Raw genomic sequence first — 20,202 nt, 5'->3', positions numbered from 1 at the left:
GAGACAAAGAGAGAGAGAGAGAGAGAGAGAGAGAGAGAGATCCAGAGTCTGTGCGTAAAAGCGCACAGCCAACCCAGAAAAAGACGCACTCACTGCTGATCCAAGGATTTCCTCTTCCCCTCTCCAGCTCTCCAGAGTCTCACAGCAGAGGCGTCGGTGTGTTAGCTGTGACTTTTAACCCGACCTGACGGACGGTCTCACAGCCGGTTCTGCTGAGTTCTGGACGGTCCGAGCCAAATCCCGCGGTCACCCATGAGGCTGGAGGCCGCAGCCAGGATGGATCTGTTCAGGAAGCTGTGGAAGGCGCGGAAGCTGATCCTGGTGGTGCTCATCCCGCTGTCCCTGCTGCCCCTGCCGCTCATCCACCCCACCAGCGTGAGTACAAAACAAATCATTCGTGTTATTAGAATAAAATTGCCTATTTACACTTAATCGATGCAAAATAAGAGACTGGGAACTCACAGAAATCAGTAAAAGAAAGTCAAAACTTTCCGAAAAAGAGTGACAAAAGTAATCCTGTGATGAATTTTAAGGAAGGACGCTGAACAAATATCACAGGAAAATATTAGTTAGTTAAATTACTATTACTTAAATTATTATTAGCCTAGGAATATTATAGTGGATACCATAGGAGATAAGAACGCCATAAAATACGACAAAGTCAACGTAAAATCCGTATTGAGTACCATAGAAACAGTGCACGTTCTAGGAATATTATTAGAATAGTTAAAAATAACATTCGACAAAGTTATTATAAACTCATTATTGAGCACCATAGACACACTACAAGTTCCTATAGGAATATTATAGAGATACCATAGGAATTAAAAAACACTATAAAAGTACCATACACACTATTTACTCCTATAGGAATATTATAGTGGGTTTTTTTTCTATTTTAACGCTCTAAACAAGTATCAAAGAAGTCATTAAAAAGAAACCAAAGGGAAGGAGATTGACCTTACTAAGTAACAAACAAAATGAAATCAGATAATGACATTTGAACACAGTAAATACCTAGTAAACACCCGATCCTACAGGAAAAACTAAATATCCAAAGTGTCGTAGTTTGTTGTTTTGGGAGGATCCTGGCTGAATGTTTGTGCTGCAGCGTCCAGACAGGATTTTTGGGGCGTGTGTGTGTGTGTGTGTGTGTGTGTGACAGAGAGAGAGAGAGAGAGAGAGAGAGAGAGAGAGAGAGAATCAATCAAAAGACACACTGTCTTGTGTTTTGATTAATTCTGATCCCAGGACAGTCTCGAGCTGTCCGGATCATCAGCTGAGCGGTGTCTGTGGCGAGGAGATGTCGCGATATGTTGATGAGATGGAGATTTGTGCACTGGCAAAAAAAAAGAACCAAAAAAAAAAAAAGAAACAACTTGACAAACAACAAGTCTTTTAAGGTCGTATTCAGTTTGAAAGGCAATTTTTCTTAAAAAAAAATGAAAACGTCTTCCAATTGGCTTTTTGTAGACAATTCTTGGAACAAGTGAAATTGCATTGGACACAAGTGGGATTATCTCCTCAGTCAGTGGAATGTTTCACCTGTCATGAACATTTTTTGCTGTGCACTGACAAAAAATGGCCATGTTAACAAGTCATTTAGTCTCATGTTCAGTCTTAAAATCTTACTTTTCTCGCAACAAGTGAAATATTCTGTCTGAGGGGGATAATTCCACCTGTTTCTGGTGTCCAGAAAAAGTCACCTGATTGAAGAAACAAGTTGTTTTTCAGCAGAAGCAAGTGGAAATATCACATCACACTTGCAGATAGTTCACTTCACAAGTTTTTAAGACTCAAAACTCGATTAAATATCTTGTTAAATAGTCACACAAAGTCCTTTAGCTGTTCTCAAACCAGTGTAAATCATGGTGGCTGATCGCTTTATAAAACAGCATTAACTCACTATTTCACCAACAAAAAAAGAAAGAACGCAAATGCTCAAGAAACTGTTTATTTTCTAATCAGTATGAATGAAATGGCTCGGTGTAGTTTTTGAACAGTAGCTAAACAAAGTGGTTGCTAAGCAACGGTAGTGATTTTCAGCTAGTGGCTATTTAAATGAGCTGTTATGCGTCACAGGTGTGCATTTATATATTATATCATGAATATTTAAATAAACACTTCTGATGTCATATGTGTATGTTATATAATATTCATCATTAATATGTAAATGAGCTGTTATGTGTCACACTTCTGGGTTTACATAGCGTTAATTTAAATGAACAGTTCTGCTCCACAGGGGTGTGATTACGATAATATTACATCATTAATATGTAAATGAGCGGTTATGCGTCACAGGTCGTGAGTCAGCCGATCAGCAGTGAGGACCGGGATCTATCCGGTTAATAAAGAGTTGTTATTGTGCGGCTGGCCGGTATTTGGCAGGACCGGCGGCACAGGATGAGGTGAGGAAAGAACAAAAGAACAAAAACTTCACTAAAAACGGAAAAAAAAATCCAAGCAATTAAGTTACATAACCAATCTGCCGCTATGCCGGATTTTGGCCCCGCGTGGCTCCTGCACGACACCCGGGACCCCAGACCGCGTCAGGAATGTGGCGGGGGGTCGGGGCAAAGACAGAGCGTGTGTGTGTGTGTGTGTGTGTGTGTACTTGGACATGTGTGTGTGTGTGTGTGTGTGTGTTTGGAGCGGTACTGTGTCCAGCTGCAGCAGAACAAAACATCTGTTGGATGCCATCGGACCTCAGCGGGGGGGAAGAAAGAGTGATAGAGAGACAAAGAGATGAAGACGAGAGAGGGAGAGGGTGCAACGAGGGAACTGAGATTTCAAGGGGGTTTAGATGAAAGAGGGAGAGAGAGAGAGAGAGAGAGAGAGAGAGAGAGAGAGAGAGAGAGAGAGAGAGAGAGAGAGAGAGAGAGAGAGAGAGAGAGAGACAAGGTGCCAACCAACCAGGCCAAAAACACTACTGGCTGTTTCTTTTGTGCCATTTCCACCCCCAGATAAATTAAACTAAATGCTTTTTAGTTGGAAGGAAAGTGCTGAAACGTCCTGTGTGGTGGGAAACTTTTAGATCATCATATATCTAAGTAAAAGAAGTTTACAATACCTTTCATATAGTGAGTTCTGTCCGTTGTTGATGGGTTATTTCTAGGGATTCAGCACCGTCAAGAGACATTGGTACTTGGAAGGGATACAAAATGCAGGCTTACCATTGGAGGGTTTTGATCCTAAAAAAGATACCATGGCATATCCAAAAAGTAACATGAAATTGAAGTTCAAACTGTTTGAATGCAGTAATTATACCATACTAATTTTACAGATGTAGACTTTTCCCCCCATGAGGGAAAGAGAGACAGGAGCTCGCTGTCGTCCGTCCCGCTAGCTCAGATTTAATGGGAACTCTTATAGCATCTATCATGGCTTTTCCACGACTTTCCATAGGAACAGTCCATAGTACATCTTGGTATATTTCATATTAAGTGACCCCTTTGTAAAAGTCCCCGATATTCTCTGAAAAATGTATCCAATTTCCCTGTCTGGAATACACCTGTCAAACCTCCATGATATTCCAAGATTTGCTAACCTGGTGTCCAGCCCCTATGAATCGCAGTTTTCAGCACTCTTCGAATTTGCATGGCGATTCATTCATTCATTATCCTTATGAATCGTCATGCAAATTCGAAGAGTGAAAACTGCGATTCATAGGGGCTGCATACCAGGCTAAAGATTTACAAGACCAGTGGGAATCCTGAAAATGGCCGACATCAAATGAAAGCACAAGATCCGTTTCTCTCTCTCTCTCTTTCTTGTAAATATGCTTTTTTTGTGGTGTTTTTTGTTATTTTTTCCTGCCTTATTGTCTCTCTCTCTCTCTCTCTCTCTAACCCTATCAGCCAACCAACCAGGTCAAGGTCAGGGCCAGACCCTAAACCCTAACGTTGTGTATTTGCCAAATTTATTCCAGTCTCTCTCAGAGAAGACAGGAGTAAAAGCAGTAGCCAAAAAGTCTACATTTATGTGTGTGTGTGTGTGTGTGTGTGTGTGTGTGTGTGTGTGTGTGTGTGTGTGCACGTGTTTGCATTTATTTTTGTGTGTGAGTACCTGTCTGTCTGCCTGGGGCTGTGTGTGTGTGTGTGTGTGTGTTATCTATCAGTTTAAAGTGCCATTTAGTCCACTGATTGGCTCAGTGAATACAGGTGACCGTTACTAACAGATCAGTTTTGACCTGATCTGCCTATAAAGAGTTCTTACACCACTGTGTTTTTATCTAAATACCAATCATCTCCATTTCCTAAGCAGTCCACAGATAAGACACAGTGGGGTGATGAGAGAATCAATTGGTGTCAGTGACTTGTCTGGACAGAAACCGGCCTGTCAGCTGTAAAACCTCCAGGAGTTCAGTAAAACTGTTCCCTCTCTGGGCTTTAAGGCATTAAGTTTCAAACATATTAAATACTGAACGGCTTTGCAGTTGTCGCAAATCTCCTATCAGCCACGTCTGGCTTCATCATGGAGGAACACTGGAGTATTGTCTGTTATTTAATAAAGTCTAACGGGGCTTTCACACCAGAAGCGGCAGTGCATATTTTGCACTCGGTAGAGCGCAAGCTGGAATCTCGGTCGGCTACAGAAACATATTTGTACCTTTCCAGATGCAGCGGGGTCATCAGCAGTTTACTAAACAATTCCAACAGCCTATAGATTCGTTTTCTGTAAATAGTCCTTTTTAAATGGTGTAGATAGATTTACTAATGACATGAATAATGTGCTAATTTTGCTTTAGGTCTTAACATTGTTCAAAGCAGCTGAAATAATTCAACCATGACGCTATCTAGGCTTCTTCTGAATATGTAAATAACGCGATATAATTTTTCTAACCTGGTATCTCCATCCTTTCGGATATTACCTGCCATGCCTGTGACTTTTTGGCCATGTTATGTTTTTTATGTAGTTATTTTCCTTGGTGCTCCGGCGCCTACAAAACTTCCGCCTCCTGTAAATGTTGGAATGCCATTGGACGTGCCTCGCAGAGGTCAGCGTAATTGGGGGTTAAAGTTCAATATAGTTGAACTTTGGGTGCAAAACCTGGCGAAATATCATGGTGGTGTGCGTCGCTTTCAGCTGCGCAGCTGTTTAGGAGAGCGCTTTGCTCTGCGCAATGCTGCGATTGTGCGTTTGGTGTGAAAGCCCGGTAGATCTCTAACAAGCAGGCTAGAAGCTAGCTAGCTTCTAGCCTTGTCAGCTTGTTGTGGTGTGGCTGTAGATCCATTCAGTAACGTTCTCAGTAAAAGTGAATAGTGTGATAAGGTGGATTTGTTTCCAAATGTAGGTTACTGTGACACAGTAAACTGTCTTGTCTTTAGCCCTAGTCTCTACTCCAAAACATGAAGAGTTGTAGCTTGAGAAGAGTCAGCTCTGTTAACCTGTTTATTCATTTAATTTATCCTTATTTTTATACCCTGCAACATGTCATAGCCTATGCTGTATGCATTTCCATTTCTCCAATTTATTCTCTTAGATTTTGTTAGACAGCATGAGGTGGGAAGTTAGAGGACAGATGTGATGTTTTTTAGCATGGAGAGCTGCAGAGGGAATCGGACCTGTTAGCGTCATGTACCGCGGCCCGCTGAGCCACAAATAAACCCTGTCCACCTCTCTGCCAGGCGCTCCGGCATCACATTCTTTCAGCGCCGGAGAGAACCAAGTGAACTTTAGCCTAGAAAGAAAGAAAAAATCCCCTCATTTCCATGCTAGCCATAGCAGGTGTTGGCTTTCTCTCACCCATTACTTCCTAGAGATACACTGCAAAGACTGTCCACCTTAACATTTAGCCTGGTACTGAGACTTAAAATGCTGTTTTCTTTAAAACAAGTGAACACATGTGCAGATAGGATGAGATAATGCTCTTTCTTCTCAATGCAGTTTCACACAAGATTCAAAAAAGTTCTCAAAACAAGATGATTTGCATTGGAAACTAGTGAAATTATCTCACAACATTGGAAGATTTTTGTACATATATTAATACAAAATACAAATTTAAGACTCAATGCTATAGCTACATGACTTGTTACGATGTCTGTGTAGATTCATTTCTGTCATCCAGGTAGTAAGATATCCAAGACAATAGAAATAGAAGAGTCGAAGTCCAGTAGATTCTGTTTCTATTCCATTTCTTAAGATGCATATTTCTTTTTGCAGGCTACACAGAAACACACCTCAAAATCAATTCTGACCTCTTAGCAAATACTTTTCTCTCTGTCATCAGAATACCAGCACAGACTCTCAAGAAATACTGACTTGTGCTCTTTGACACGTGTCGCCTTCTTGTTTTTCTCCGCTCAGAATTAAGTCTCGTTATCGCAAAAGGTTGCAGCAGCGACTCAGCGATTCTCCCCCCTCTGCTGACTAAGCATTTTTGCTGAGAAGAAGTTGCAAAACCAAAAAGAAATCTAAGCATGAACAAATGTTTGTGGATCTGATTGAAGTTGCAGTCATTGTGTGTCAGTTATCTTCTGATAAACTGAGAGCAATAATCAATGATCTGTGACTGCTGAATCAAACCTAATGATCCCTCTCTCTCTCTCTCTCTCTCTATCTCTCTCTCTCTGGTTGTCTGTATACCTCTCTCGTCCTCTTTCTTGTCCGTCCAACCTCCCCTGTCTCAGTCTATCCATTCGTCCATACTCTATGTTTGTTTCTCTTCATCTGTCCATTTGTCTTTCCTTCTCTTATGCCCCCACCTCTCTTTCTTCTTCTCCTTTTATCAACAGTCAAACCCCTTGGTAAGCTTTAATCCCATTAGCAGGCAGATTCCTCGATTACCTCATGTTTCCTGAAACCACGTGAAGTCGTGTCGCCGGTTACCTTTCCTCACTGTCTGGAGACAGACTGGAAGACAGATAGACATGTTGATTAAAACCAAATGGAGTCAGATGCTGACTGGCCAGCTGCTAATGAGCAAAACAAAAAAAGGACTTTTGACTGATTTGCACATCACATGGATTATTTAGTGTTTTATTTACGTTTTTGTGCTCAACAACTAGAGTACGTTGCATTATAATAAACTCCAAAACAAGTATGTGGACTGCAATACATGTTTTGGCTTCGTACTCTGTAGGTCTTCAAGCTAATATTACTTAAAATGCCCTAAAACTAAAGCTGCCAATCTATACTTTAACATTGCAGTCATTGCAACTGCAAAGATGGTCATGGCAAACTGATTAGCTGTCAGGAATTAATTGGCTTTTATTTATAACCGTGGATCTAGCGGCTAAATTCAGTGTAGTACAAAGAAAATTAAGTAAACAAGATAAAGTAAGGAGAAAATATTAATAAGCTTCTTCCAAAAAGAAAGGAAAAAACAATCAAGATCTAAACTAAATTAATTAGGCTATCAATAAAGCTCTCAATTAGGCTATGTTGCTTCTTATGTTTTCATTTTTTGACCATTTTTCCTTTAAAATATGTTTCCCAAGGAGATTTTAATTGCTGTCATCATCTGTGTAAGTGAGATAAAGACAACAAGCAAAGACAACTGAACTGGAAAACAGAGTGTAAACGACAACAGAGCACAGCGTGGTAGTAAAGAGGCTGAGAGTAATTTGTGTTTCCTTTCTTTGCCGAGTCTTTCTTTGGTTATGAACCCAAACAACGTGTTCTGTTCTCCGCCTAATCCCACGGCTCTGCCTAATGCCTCGGAATTCCTCTTCACCTCTCGGCAAGTTGGCACCTAAATCCACGTAAAGGATCCAAATACGAACCGCTTTGGTGCTACAACCTGCGCCCGAGCTCAGAATGGCTCTGAAGTCTTGGAAGGACTTGAAAAACCAAAACCGAAATGATGCCCAACCACTGCCAATTCAAATAAGCTTCAGGAAAACACTGGTCTGTCTCACGTTGTGTTTCACCGTCCAACCACAACAATGGCCGCTCCTCTCTACCTTTAACACCATTAAGCTGCGACTTGGGTGTTTGGGTTTTAGGTGGAAATGCAATCTCATCTCCAATCAGCATGCGATCAATGATGTAATAGAGGGTCACCCACCTAAAGTCAGTTTATTCATGTTTTTATTTGTGGAAACCTTTTAAAGCTGACAGGCATCTCCATGATCTAATATACATGATATTATACATCAAAGCAAGTAGTATCAAACTGATTTAAGTTATATGAGGAAAGGATCTTTTTAAAGCTGCACTAGGCAAGATTTGTATGTTAAAATCCATCCCATCTTCCCATCTTATCAGCCTAAATCACAAAGTGGGGCTTCAACAGACAAGAGCATCCCATCTCCACTAACTGAGACTAATTGAGATTCATCCTGTTTGACCAAATTCAATTCAAGTGTTGCGTACGGTGTGACGACCCTCCCACTCCACCCACAGGAAGAGCAAATGATGAATGAAATCCAAACTGTCTCCTGAACAGCAGCAGAGAAAGCTGGACTCTCCAGCGTTAGATCTTCTCCTCTCTCGTCTCTTTGGTTTCCTTTGGTATAAAGCATCACAGACAGTTTACTGACCTCACTGCACAGGGTTTATGGGTAGTGAAGTCCTCCAAATTCAAACAGTTGCCTCTCGCTGCCATGTGGGGCCGCCAACGTGCAAAGTCGCCTAGTGACTTCTGAAAGTGTAATGGATTTTTGTTTATATTATTGGCTGTTTTACAGACCTTTTTATTTACCACTACATCCGCTGCCAACAAAAAGGACATGAAAAGAAATATTTTGTATGTTTTTTGTTAGATCCAACCAGGAAGTGCACATAGAGTGAACTGGTGATAGGCAGCTACTTAAAACTAGCTTTGAGTATTGAAATATCATCAAAAAAGGTGTGGATGGTCGTGTCTACTGTCAATCTGGTCCAGTACCAACAAAACTGTCAATAGTTAATAATATTGTCTTCTCATCAGCTGTAGCCCACAGTTACACTAACCTGTTAAAAACTGAACAATAAACACCAACCAGTTGTCTAAGATGATCTCTTTCTCCGTTTTGAAAAGTGAAAAAAGTGTATATAGCTTTACCAGGTGAAAAGTCGTAGGCAAATCTGCATTTTGCATGGGAAACAGCAATCTGAATGTAACCAGAATGTAACCAGAGATGCATGTTAATGGTGTAATGGCGTCCTATGTGTACTCTACTGCGCTTGGTGGGTGATTCATAATGTTAGAATAAATTAATTATTCTAAGTCAGTGTTCTGAGCGGCTGTCGGGTCTGAACAGGTCTGGACCGGCTCCTTCCTGGAGCCCCGTGGTTTTGTTTTCCTTCTGGCTTCATTAATTTGAGATTAACCGACTTGTTATCGGCAAGATGTTAGACTGAATGTTCTTCTTTTGTAAAAGTACAAGGCGTTTACCCAGCATGTGGCAGGAGTTGCAACTGCCACGACAGAAAGGCGACTGTGTTCATGCACAAAGTTAATATGAAGCATAGAGACCCGCAAGGTAGAAAGCTGACACCGGAATTCAGTTTCATGAAAATACAGTTCTTCAGTTTAAAGGTGCGATGTGTATCTATGTTAAATTAGCTGTGACACTTTGGTCTACTGACTGTAAACAACAAATGAGTCCATGTTGGAGCTGATTGTTCTCCTCTATCTCACTCCAGTAGTATTGTTAATTCTAGTGTTTCTCCACATTAAGACTACATTTCCCATCAGCCCCGTTGCTTCCTGCCCCCCCCCCCCCCTCCCTGAAGAGGATCAACATGTTGGAAGTGATTTCTCCATCTTCCTTTCCCTCCTTCCACCATCTGCTGCCAGAAACTCTTTCAGCTTTAGCTCCGTTTGCTCTGGAAGAACAGAACCTCTTCCTGTTTTGTGCCGTAAAGCGATCCAGCAGATTTCCCTCCAGATCCACCAGGTGGAGAAACAATGGAGGATGCAGAGTAGAGGTTGAGAGAGGCTGACACTGATAGTCTGATTTGTTTACAGTAATTATACTAACGTCTCGAAATTTGGGAAAATGTCCTTTGCCTCAGAGTGCTGTAAAAGGTTAATGAAAGTAGTTTTCATGAGATTTTTATAAACATCACAAGATTCCTCTTTAGTTTTGAAGGTTGAAAGCCTGTCATTAAGCCTGCTGCTGTTGTGACAGTGCAGCTGGGATGTCGATATTATATAACCATAACCAGATTAATACAATATTGCTGTGTGTGTGTGTGTGTGTGTGTGTGTGTGTGAGAGAGAGAGAGAGAGAGAGAGAGAGAGAGAGAGAAAGAGTGAGAGAGAGATAATGGGAGAAAGCGTGTTCTGATATGTGCTTTTGTATGTGTGTGTATGTGTGTGTGTGTGTGTGTGTATGTAAGAGAGAGAGAGAGAGAGAGAGAAAGAGTGAGAGAGAGATAATGGGAGAAAGCGTGTGTGTGTGTATGTGTGTGTGTGTGTGTGTACCCATGGTGTGTGTGTTCAGCCCAGTGGGATTCTGTACAAACCACACTCCCCACTGGTCCAGACAACACTCCACTCCACGGGACACACACACACACACACACACACAAACAACATACTACTCTGACTAGTATCTGTAACACGTGTCTAAGAGAGAGTGTGTGCTTGTGTGCATCTGTATGTGTGTGTATGTGTGTGTGTGTGTGTGTGTGTGTGTATACACGTCTCTGTCTGCGTTATGGCATTTTATTTACATCTCCTGGCACACACTGGTGTCACCACTATAGATTTTACATTTTCCAGGAAGTAAAAGTAATGAGATTTTGATATAAAAATAGAAGTAATTTTATTTTGCATAAATTATCAAACAGGTGTATGGTATGATAGAATGAGCCAAAAAGGCGAAAAAGTAATTCAGTGTGACTTTAAATGCTTGCTCAGAAGGGTTAAGGTAAGGGATAGGGAATAAATGTGTGTGTGTGTGTGTGTGTGTGTGTGTGTGATTGATCAGGATCTTGGCTGCTCTTTTCCAGGGAAGCTCTAAAGTCAGTAGAGGATGATCCGACACAGTGATGATGGGTCGGTTCTGTTGTTGTTCCTCACCTTCAACTCAACCGTTTCCAAAACACACGAAGAAGAGTGGAAGCAAATTAAACACAAAAAAAAAAAGAAAAAGCTCAAACATTTGTAAAGTTGATTACTGGATTCACTTTTCTGTGCCACCAGTGGATATGAATTCAGTCAGCAATACACCAAAATAACTGCAGATCAGAATGTGTCTAGTCTGGTTTGTGACAGTGGAAAGTGGATGAAGCCTTCTCATTGGTTGACAGTTCGGTCCCTGTGTGTGTGTCTGTGCTGCAGGAGGCATGCTGTGCGTACGTGCTGATGGTGACGGCGGTCTACTGGGTGTCCGAGGCCGTTCCCTTGGGTGCTGCTGCTCTGGTTCCCGCCTTCCTCTACCCGCTGTTCGGGGTGCTCAAGTCCAGCGAGGTGAGTCCGCCTGTCCGTTCTGTCTGATGGCAGTTTTAAGTTCTTCAGACAACTCTGCTCTGGAGGCAGAATAAGTATCTGATTGGTTTAAACCTCAGTGGGCGGAGCCAAACAATCACAGTTGACCAAAGCCCAGTGAAAAAGACAAGAGGGAAGAGAGGAGGAAGAAAAAATACAATCTAGCCATACTAAGAGAACTGACCCTTGAACTTGTGATGTCACTGGGATGTAAACGGCTCTCCTCCATAGACAACGAATGGGGCGCTGACTTTGTTGACCCATAAGGCTTCTGTATGAGTTCTTGCACCAAAATGAGGTTTAAATTCTGGTTCATACTGTACCTGTTAGCAATGCAAGACTATAAACTAAATTTTGGTGTGAGAACTCAGCGCCTTATGGCTCCACAAAGTCACTGCCCCATTCATTGTCAATGGAGCAGCTGCAGATTTTACATCCCAGTGACATCACAACTTCAATGGTTCACTCTCATTCTAGCTGTAGGAAAGAGTGGTGCAAGTTCACAAACATTGACTGAACTGTCCTGCGGCTCTTAAACTCTTAAAACTCTTAAACTGGGTGGCATTCCCGTTTATATGAGAGACACAACATGTCCATTAAAGGACAATTCCAGTTTGTTATTTACATTTTCCATTCATTTAATGTTAATTGTGACGGTTTTTACATGCGTGCTCCACGACTGAAGATATTTTTAAATCAGTTTTGCCAAACCTCTCAGGCTCATTCACTCCCATTCAATTCCAAACAGCACAGAAAACAGCTGGAGACTCTAATTCAGTTGGTAAAGATAATCCATCACTGTGAATGAGAAACCAACAATCGCGTTTTGCAAGTTGCATCAGAACGCTGATATCAGGCTATAAACTTTTACATTTTGAAAGAAGTTCCAGTCACCGTTACATATTAATGTGTTGCATTCAGGAACACTGGGAGAGCCGAGACAACAATTCCGCTTTCTGCCTCTCTGATTTACGCATTTGCCTATGCAAAATAAATATTTAAACTGATAGCTAACGTTCTCTGTGGTTACGTTAGGCCCCGCCTCCTGTCAATCAACCCAGTCAAGCCAACAGACAAACTAAAGCAAGACTCTTCCTCCAGCTATAGGCTATAGTCTGTAAAATGAAAGCTTGATTTTAAACAATTACGGTTTAAAGTTGCTCCCCTCTTCTTTACTGGGAGGAATTCATAATATTTAGACAGTGTTTGTTTCAGAATATTAAACAACTAAGAGGGAAAAATATAGAATATCTCCTGAAGTGATGAAAGCTGGATAAAAGCTGTGCAGTGATGTAAACCAGGAGGGGAAAGTCCAGTCACACAGGAGTTGTCCTTTAAGTTGCACGGTAACATTTAAGAAAGCACAAAAGTCGGATAGTTGCAGGATAAGGGCAACTTACGCAACGAATTCTACTGTAAATGTCACAAACTTTGTCTCAGTTTCAGGAATGTATTGGTGTTATTTAGAGTGTCCAATCCCGACCGAAAAACAGCAGGAATAGCGTAAAGGCCGAGATATCGGGTTCGACGGCGTGTTAATGGGCTCGCAGTGAGTCAGGCGCTCAGATTGCTGTACGGGCCGCTGTGAGAACAGATCAGCAGGGATGTGGGTGAAAGGACTTTCTGTGCTGACGTACACGGCTTGGTCCGGGTCACTGTATGGAGTGTGTGTTAGCTGGAGCGTGGTCTGTTGTGTGTGTGTGTGTGTGTGTGTGTGTAAGTCAGACTTGATATGTCTTGTATGTTTCTACCTCAGGGTTTGGGGTTCAATTTATGAATGAACTCATCAATTCCAGTTCAGTTGAGGAATTGGGAAAGGAATTTGAAAGAAAAAAAAACAAAAACCTAAAGGAAATTTACTTCAATGTAATTCTCTGAAATTCTTTTTATTTTAGTTTTAGTTTAGATGTTTTTCTGTTTTTTCTTACCACATATCTGAGAATACATGTAGTGTTATATATTATCAATACTGAATATCAATACCACCTGACAGGAACCTTTCAAGTGGTATTAGGTTGCATCCTACTCTCTCTCTCTCTCTGTGTGTGTGTGTGTGTGTGTTGTTGTGTGTTTTACTGTACATATCGAGGGTTTGGTGCAAAAGTGACATTTTGGCAGAAAATGAGTGTTACATATCATTGGAAAGCTCTTGTTGAGCTCTACCTGATGGTCAAAAAACACATTTGTAACAAAAAATTAAATAAAGTGAAATATCCAGAAAACTCAAAGGAAACCGTAGATTAAATTTGGTTAATAGCTCATGTTATGTTTTGAATAAAACAATGTAAAAAGGGCATAACTGCACTTAATACTTGATGTTATGTTTGTGCAATCAGTTAAAGTTTTGGTTTTGCTCTGCTATAAAATTAGGAAACTGTCACTTACGTCCCTTTCACTCTAAACCCTCGATGTGTGTGTGTGGATGTGGGTTCATGCTCATGTACAGGTGTGTGCATGTTGGTATTTCTGTGTGTGTGTGTGTGTGTGTGTGTGTGTGTGTGTGTATCTTTATGTAACGAGACCTCCTGCTTCCCTCTGATCCCCGTTGCCGCTGGCCAGGAGCCAAGTCCCGGTGGCATTGGGTTCGTCTGTCGTATGGGAAGCAGCGAGGGACAGCAGCAAAACCATGGCATTGGACTATTATTTATTATTATTTTCTTTTATAATTATTGCATAGAAACCGAGGGAACAAACTGAACATCACACACCTCTTGCGGACAAAACACAAACTGAGAGAGACAGGTGCTGGCTCTCTACAGTCTTCAGTATCTCAGTGGGAAAGCTTGACAGCGACACTGCCAGGGTTAAGGCTTCATTTCCCACCCATGCACTCATGGTACTGTAAGGTGCTTTGGAGGAAAGCAGCCAGAAAATGGTGTTAGGTCATGTGAGGTTCCATATAACTAACACTTTTGGTCCACATTAGGTTAAGTACCATTGTATTGTGTATTGTATCGTACGGAGGGGCGGAGGGGAGGAAATAAACTTCAAACTACAACACAACAAACCTCCACCAATGCTGAACAATTCTCCAACTTGCTGTTACACCCAAACACATCATTCCTTTCACTTAAATTTTAAATTAAATTGATTTCTCGACCCTGCAAACATCCTCTTAGGATTTGGAATCAAGTCTCTGTCTCTGTTAGTTTCATAGCTACGACTAAAAACTGTCTAATGGCTGAAATCACAGATCCAGATCACCTCCAAAATCGAATCAATTGTTCCTTGGCCCAAAGATCTGTCCGCCAAATTTCATGAAAATCCATTTTCACGTTTTTGAGATATCCTGCTGACAGACAAACTAACTAACTAGACGTCATAACTAGTTACTTTACTTTGTTACTCACCTTAAAAAGTAATTACTCTGGTCAGTGTTCAACACAGTTGGGGAAAGTTGCTTTTACTTACTTTGTTACTTTGTTAGTTACTTTAAAAAGTAAGTAGTTGCATTGCAAAATTAGGCTACTCTTTATTAAAAGTAACTTTTTAATTCAAAAACATCAGATCACTAACAAAATCTACCTTCATTTGTCCACCAAATTTCATGGCAATGTGTTCAGAAGTTTGATATCCTGCTGACAGACAAACTAACTGTAAGAAGCAAGTGGGATTCAGTTTTACACAAGCAGTTGTCTTTTTCTCAAATTTTGGAAGGTAAGCTACACTATGAGAGAGAGAGATTTTGTCCAATTTGCAAACCCCCGTCTCTGTTAAAGGAGAAGTTACTGTTTTTCGTTCCCTCCAAGGAGTCATTCCTATGTTCCCAGTATCCTATGTTCCCCAAATTTATTAGATTTTCTGTTGATGCAGTTTGAGTTTCTCTTTTCTTTGTCTGTTCAGCCACGGTGGCTATTGCTGCTCATGCTAACTACCCAGTTCTTCTTCTGCTGTTTATTCCAAACAAACCGGAAACGAACAGAGTGTGGAAAAGATTTGATGAACTGGATATAGATTGGATCACTGTTGAGTTAGAGCAGAGAGAGAGCAGCAGAACAGACATTTATTTATATGAAAATGTTGCAGAGTATAAATACTTGCTTTTAGAAAAGTGCTATACAAATAAAGTTATTATTATTACTTTAAAGTTTTCTGGTGTAATTTCCTGCCCTGACATGGAAAATGGAAGAGGCGTTTAGATCCAGCTGGGTGTAACCAGAACATACAGCTGGGGGTTATTTGCCAGATTTTAAAAGAAGAGACTTTTTTTTTTTTTTTTTTGTATCAGTGTAAATATGGCCGCCTATAGGAAACATCATCACTCAGCTGTAAAGGTTTTATCAGTGATGAGTCTATGGAGCGTGAAGAAAACCCCATTAAGCTTTTACTCAACATACATGCAGCCATTAGTAGCTCAACATACAACTCTTCTCTCTCGTTGGACATGCATGTGGACACGTGCACCAACACACACACACACACACACACACACACACACACACCTTATCAGTCGCTAAGTCACTCTCACTTCCATCATGACTTCATTCCCTCCATCAGTACTTTCGGTAATTTATTTCCCTTGTCATTTGATGCCTCTGATGTCATTTGAATCAAAGCTTATCCCCCTCTTGATAAAGCTGGATAAATCCTCCAATGATGATATTTTTGAAGATGAAAACATTCGCAACATAAAGAAAAAAAATAGTCAACATAGATACTAACTAGAAGTCACTCATTAGAGCTCAAACCTCCATCAACACTGAACAATTCTCCAACTTGCAAAGCTGCAGCCTCTGTAACCGTTTATGTTTATTTCTCGTTTGTCTTCCAGGTTTGATTTTAACTATGAATGCAATATGCAATGATTAGCAGCCGACTTGGTAGTGCCGTATGTCGGACTTTCCCACCAGCACCTGAACGCAGCATAATAGTTATGGCTAAAAAAAACGGTAACCGTCTAATGGTGGAAATCTCAGGTCTGGATCACCACCGAAATCTAATAAACTGATCAGTTGATAAGATATATATATATTTTTTTAAGTTGCAAAAAATATCATCATTGAATGATTAATCCAGCTTTATCAAGAGGGAGATAAGCTTTGAGATAAGCTTTGTTTCTTCATACAAACAATAACAAGATGACAAGATGACAATCTAATCAACTAATCAGATCAGATTTTGCCATCCAAGTTTCAGCCAAATCAGCTTGTAACTTTTGGAGAAATCTTGCGAACAGACTGGTGGAAATATAACCTTCCAACTTCATTGGCAGATATAATTAAGTTTCAGTCATTTAGAAATTGTTGACCAATCCTCTGAGCCACTGGTGAGAAGACTGACTGCTCTGCACCTCACACTTTCCAGAGTAAAGTGGATTTACAGTTTATCTCACATCAGAAACCTCCGGTCCTTTATTCCTGATAGTGTTCAGGATCTCTCCCACACACTCAGACAGACCGGACTCACACATCAAATACGACCTGAGTGCCCGAGCAGCACGGCAGCCTCATTAAAACCTCCACAGCTTTATGAAGTGAACAGAAAACCCATTAACCTGCAGACAGGACAGAGGGCAGGACAGCCTGTCCAGACACGTGTCTGCCTGCTGATATTCTGTTTCATCTGTCAATTTACCCTGACAATACAATACTCATTGATTTCATTTTTATTCATTTAATAATTTTTTTGATCCACTTTGAGATTTTTTCCCCCACCAATATACCTATGCAGTGCCAAGTAGTGAGGGAAAAATATGTGTTTTCTTTCAATATAACTGTACAGTATAATAATAATAATAATAATAAGAAGAAGAAGAAGAAGAATAGGAATAGTTATAATATTAATACATTCAAATGAATTAATGTAATTAATTATTTATTATTTATTTATTTGTTTATTTTTCTTAGGGAATACACCTGTGCAGCACTAAGCAATGAGGGAAACCTTGTAAATGACGCAGAAAAAATAGTAAAAATAGTGACATTTCTACTTCTCACAGTTACCTGCGCTCTTCTTCTTTCCCCTCGTTTTCTTCTCTTCTCACCTTTGTTGCTTATCAGTGCTGCTTTAAGGCCGTAAGACAGAATATCCCGTCTCTCTCCTGCTCCTGTGGGTGGAGAAACTGGTCTCTCTCTTCTTCTTCTACGATGGATTTCTCCCTGTATGATTGTTGAACGTCTCTCGGTGCAAAAATGGCGGCTCTAGAAAGAAGAAGCCCTCGCTCTTTGATTCTGAGGGACTGACACCAAAACCTGACGTTTACCGCTGAGGTTTTACATCCTGAAACATTTTCTCATATCAAAACTCCACTGGAGCTGCTGGAAACATCTGGAGGTGACGTCATGTGAATTGTCGTTCTTTTTAAAACCTTTATACCTCCAGGGAAAGAAGAGTGTGCCTCCTCTTTTTCACCCTTTAACACCCAGCTTCATATTCACACCAGTTACCTTTCCAGTTCAACCACAGTCTTCTTCTACCACTACAATTGGAGCAGTTGGGGGGTAGTTTTAGTGCCTTGCTCATGAGTGATTCTCCCACATGTTCCTCTCCCACATTTTTCCACATTTCAGGGATTTGAAACGCCAATATTCTCAATCCCATTTCTCTAATCTCAAGGTTACCGCTGCCACCAAACTTCAGTACCTTTCACACTTTGGGTTTTTGACAGTCTCTCCTGGCTCACACACACACACACACACACACACACACACACACGCCTTTCTTATGAGCGTTACATAAAGTGAGCCGGAGGCCTCATGTGACCAAATCGCATTGACAAACGGTGACAAAGCCGCCTGTTAGCGCTGCTGTAAGCCTCTTGTGAAGTGAGTTCAGTAAAATATTCAGAGGAGAAGATTACCGTAACTCTAATGTATTTATTGGACTGGTTGGGTTTACCTGTATCTCTCTCTCTCTCTCTCTCTCTCTCTCCTGTGTCTCTGTATCTCTCTCTGCCTTTTTTTTCATGCCGTATCATAGCTGTAGGAAGAGTACCAGATATTTATATCCATACTGATCCATATTGGCTCATTAACCACACCTGGAATACACACACGAGATATATAGATAGACTTGAGGTTTGACTTGACTTGGGTTCTGGTGACTTGGGACTTGACTCTGACTTGTACTCTGATGACTTGAAAAGGTTTCTAAAGTCTTGACTTGAGATCTTGTGTTTGTGTAAATGACTTAGATTGAAAGTGATGAGATTTGTTCCAGCAGACGACTGAATTTAAATTCTGTTTTCTGAATTTGTATGGAATGATTGAATTTATTGAAGTTGAAACTGATTATAGAAATCAAACTCATGATGCTCTTACCAAGTTTTTATCCTATTAAAACCATATTGCATTGAAAAGTCCTAGATATTTAGTTTTCTTTAAGATATTAAATTGATACTGGACTCTTGATTTGTTCTGACTTGACTTGCTGTTCTACATTTAGACTTGGGACTTGACTTGAGACTTGTGCCTCAGGACTTGAGACTCAATTTGGCCTTCTGTTGTTGTTCAGTAGTTGTATTTTGGTTGGGAAACAGCCCCAAAATCCCTCTGGAGGAAGGAGGGAGGGGCAGAGCGAGGAGAGCATTCCTCCTTTCAGGTATAATTTTTTCAGGGGGGGAAGAAATGTGCACGGAAACGCTCGCTAGAGGGAAGTGCAGCAGGTTTTAGGTGAGAGGTGAGGAGACGAAGGCTTACACAACACCGAGGTCGTGAACCCGCGGGTCAGAAGTAGAAGAAGAAGGAGATTAACAGGAACAACACGCAAACTGTAACTGTTGATCCGACCGGAGGAGGAAAACTCTCCAGCTCTCTCCTCAGCTCTTGTTTTGTTTCTGTTTCCCGGCACTGTCTGCTCAGGGATCGCTCTGCAGCCACAGGAATATCGTGACTCTGACCTTTGACCTCCTTACTGTTGGTCGCTTGTAATGTCGCCGATCAGCTGTAGGAATTGAAGCTTATTCTTCTGCTGCACTCATTCTAAGTCACTCTAAAAGCCTTCAAGTTTACGTAAATAAAACGCTACTTGCACACTATCTGTTTCTAGATGTTTATATATGGTCAGTGGCGGAAAGTAACTAAGTACATTTACTCAAGTACTGTACTTATGTACAATTTTGAGATACTTGTACTTTACTTGAGTATTTCCATTTGATGCTACTTTATACTTCCACTCCACTACATTTCAGAGGGAAATATTGTACTTTCTACTCCACTACATTTATTTGACAGCTTTAGTTACTTTTCAGATGGAGATTTGACACAATGGATAATATAACAAGCTTTTAAAATACAACACATTGTTAAAGATGAAACCAGTGGTTTCCACCCTTTTTGGCTTTTGACGTCTTACAAAAAGCAGTGTGTAGTCGGGTCACATTTCAGATGTCTATGAGTTGTTAACAGCTCCACCAAATAGTGATTTTTCCCTCTAAACCTCACATGGTTTCATTTCAATAAATGTTCAAATGATCCAATATTCCAGCAAAAATCAAAGATTAGAGAAAAAAGTCCAATAACTGAAAACAGATTTGTGTATCAGAACTTTGTTTTTTCTTCTTTCCTCTTCCATTAATCATCTCATGACCCCTCAGATTTATCTGGTGACCCTTTGGAGGGGCCCGACCCCTAGCTTGGGAACCACTGGACTAAACTAGCTAACTGTATATAAAGTAGTTCAAACTAGCTCCACCTCCAGCAGCTACAACAGTAACATGCTGCTTACACACTGATGCTTCAGTATTAATAATCTAATGATGTCATATATAATAAAATATCAGTCAGAGGGACCAAACCACTACTTTTACTTTAATACTTTAACTACATTTTGCTGCTGATACTTATGTACTTTTACTTAAATAGGATTGTAATGCAGGACTTTTACTTGTAATGGAGTATTTT

At 40.7% G+C, this 20,202-nt stretch overlaps 1 protein-coding gene across 1 annotated transcript in view; it reads left to right on the top strand.

Moving 5' to 3' along the window:
* The first annotated feature begins 252 nt into the window (after nucleotides 1-252).
* Nucleotides 253-20,202, top strand: part of slc13a4 (solute carrier family 13 member 4) — a 40,818-nt gene continuing 20,868 nt past the window's right edge. Inside the window, exons 1-2 of the mRNA XM_071540064.1 lie at nucleotides 253-375; nucleotides 11,216-11,344. Coding sequence (XP_071396165.1) covers nucleotides 253-375; nucleotides 11,216-11,344 — 252 coding nt within the window. The remainder of the gene's footprint in view (nucleotides 376-11,215; nucleotides 11,345-20,202) is intronic.

This window comes from Centroberyx affinis, unplaced genomic scaffold (genome assembly GCF_046629955.1).
Source record: "Centroberyx affinis isolate AG114_WGS23_722 - 3 ecotype Tasmania unplaced genomic scaffold, CSIRO-AGI_Caff_v1 ptg003561l_1, whole genome shotgun sequence".
In the NCBI taxonomy this organism is placed as follows: domain Eukaryota; kingdom Metazoa; phylum Chordata; class Actinopteri; order Beryciformes; family Berycidae; genus Centroberyx; species Centroberyx affinis.
The sequence above is the reverse complement of the archived record's forward strand: the minus strand, read 5'-3'. Positions and strand labels throughout refer to the sequence as shown.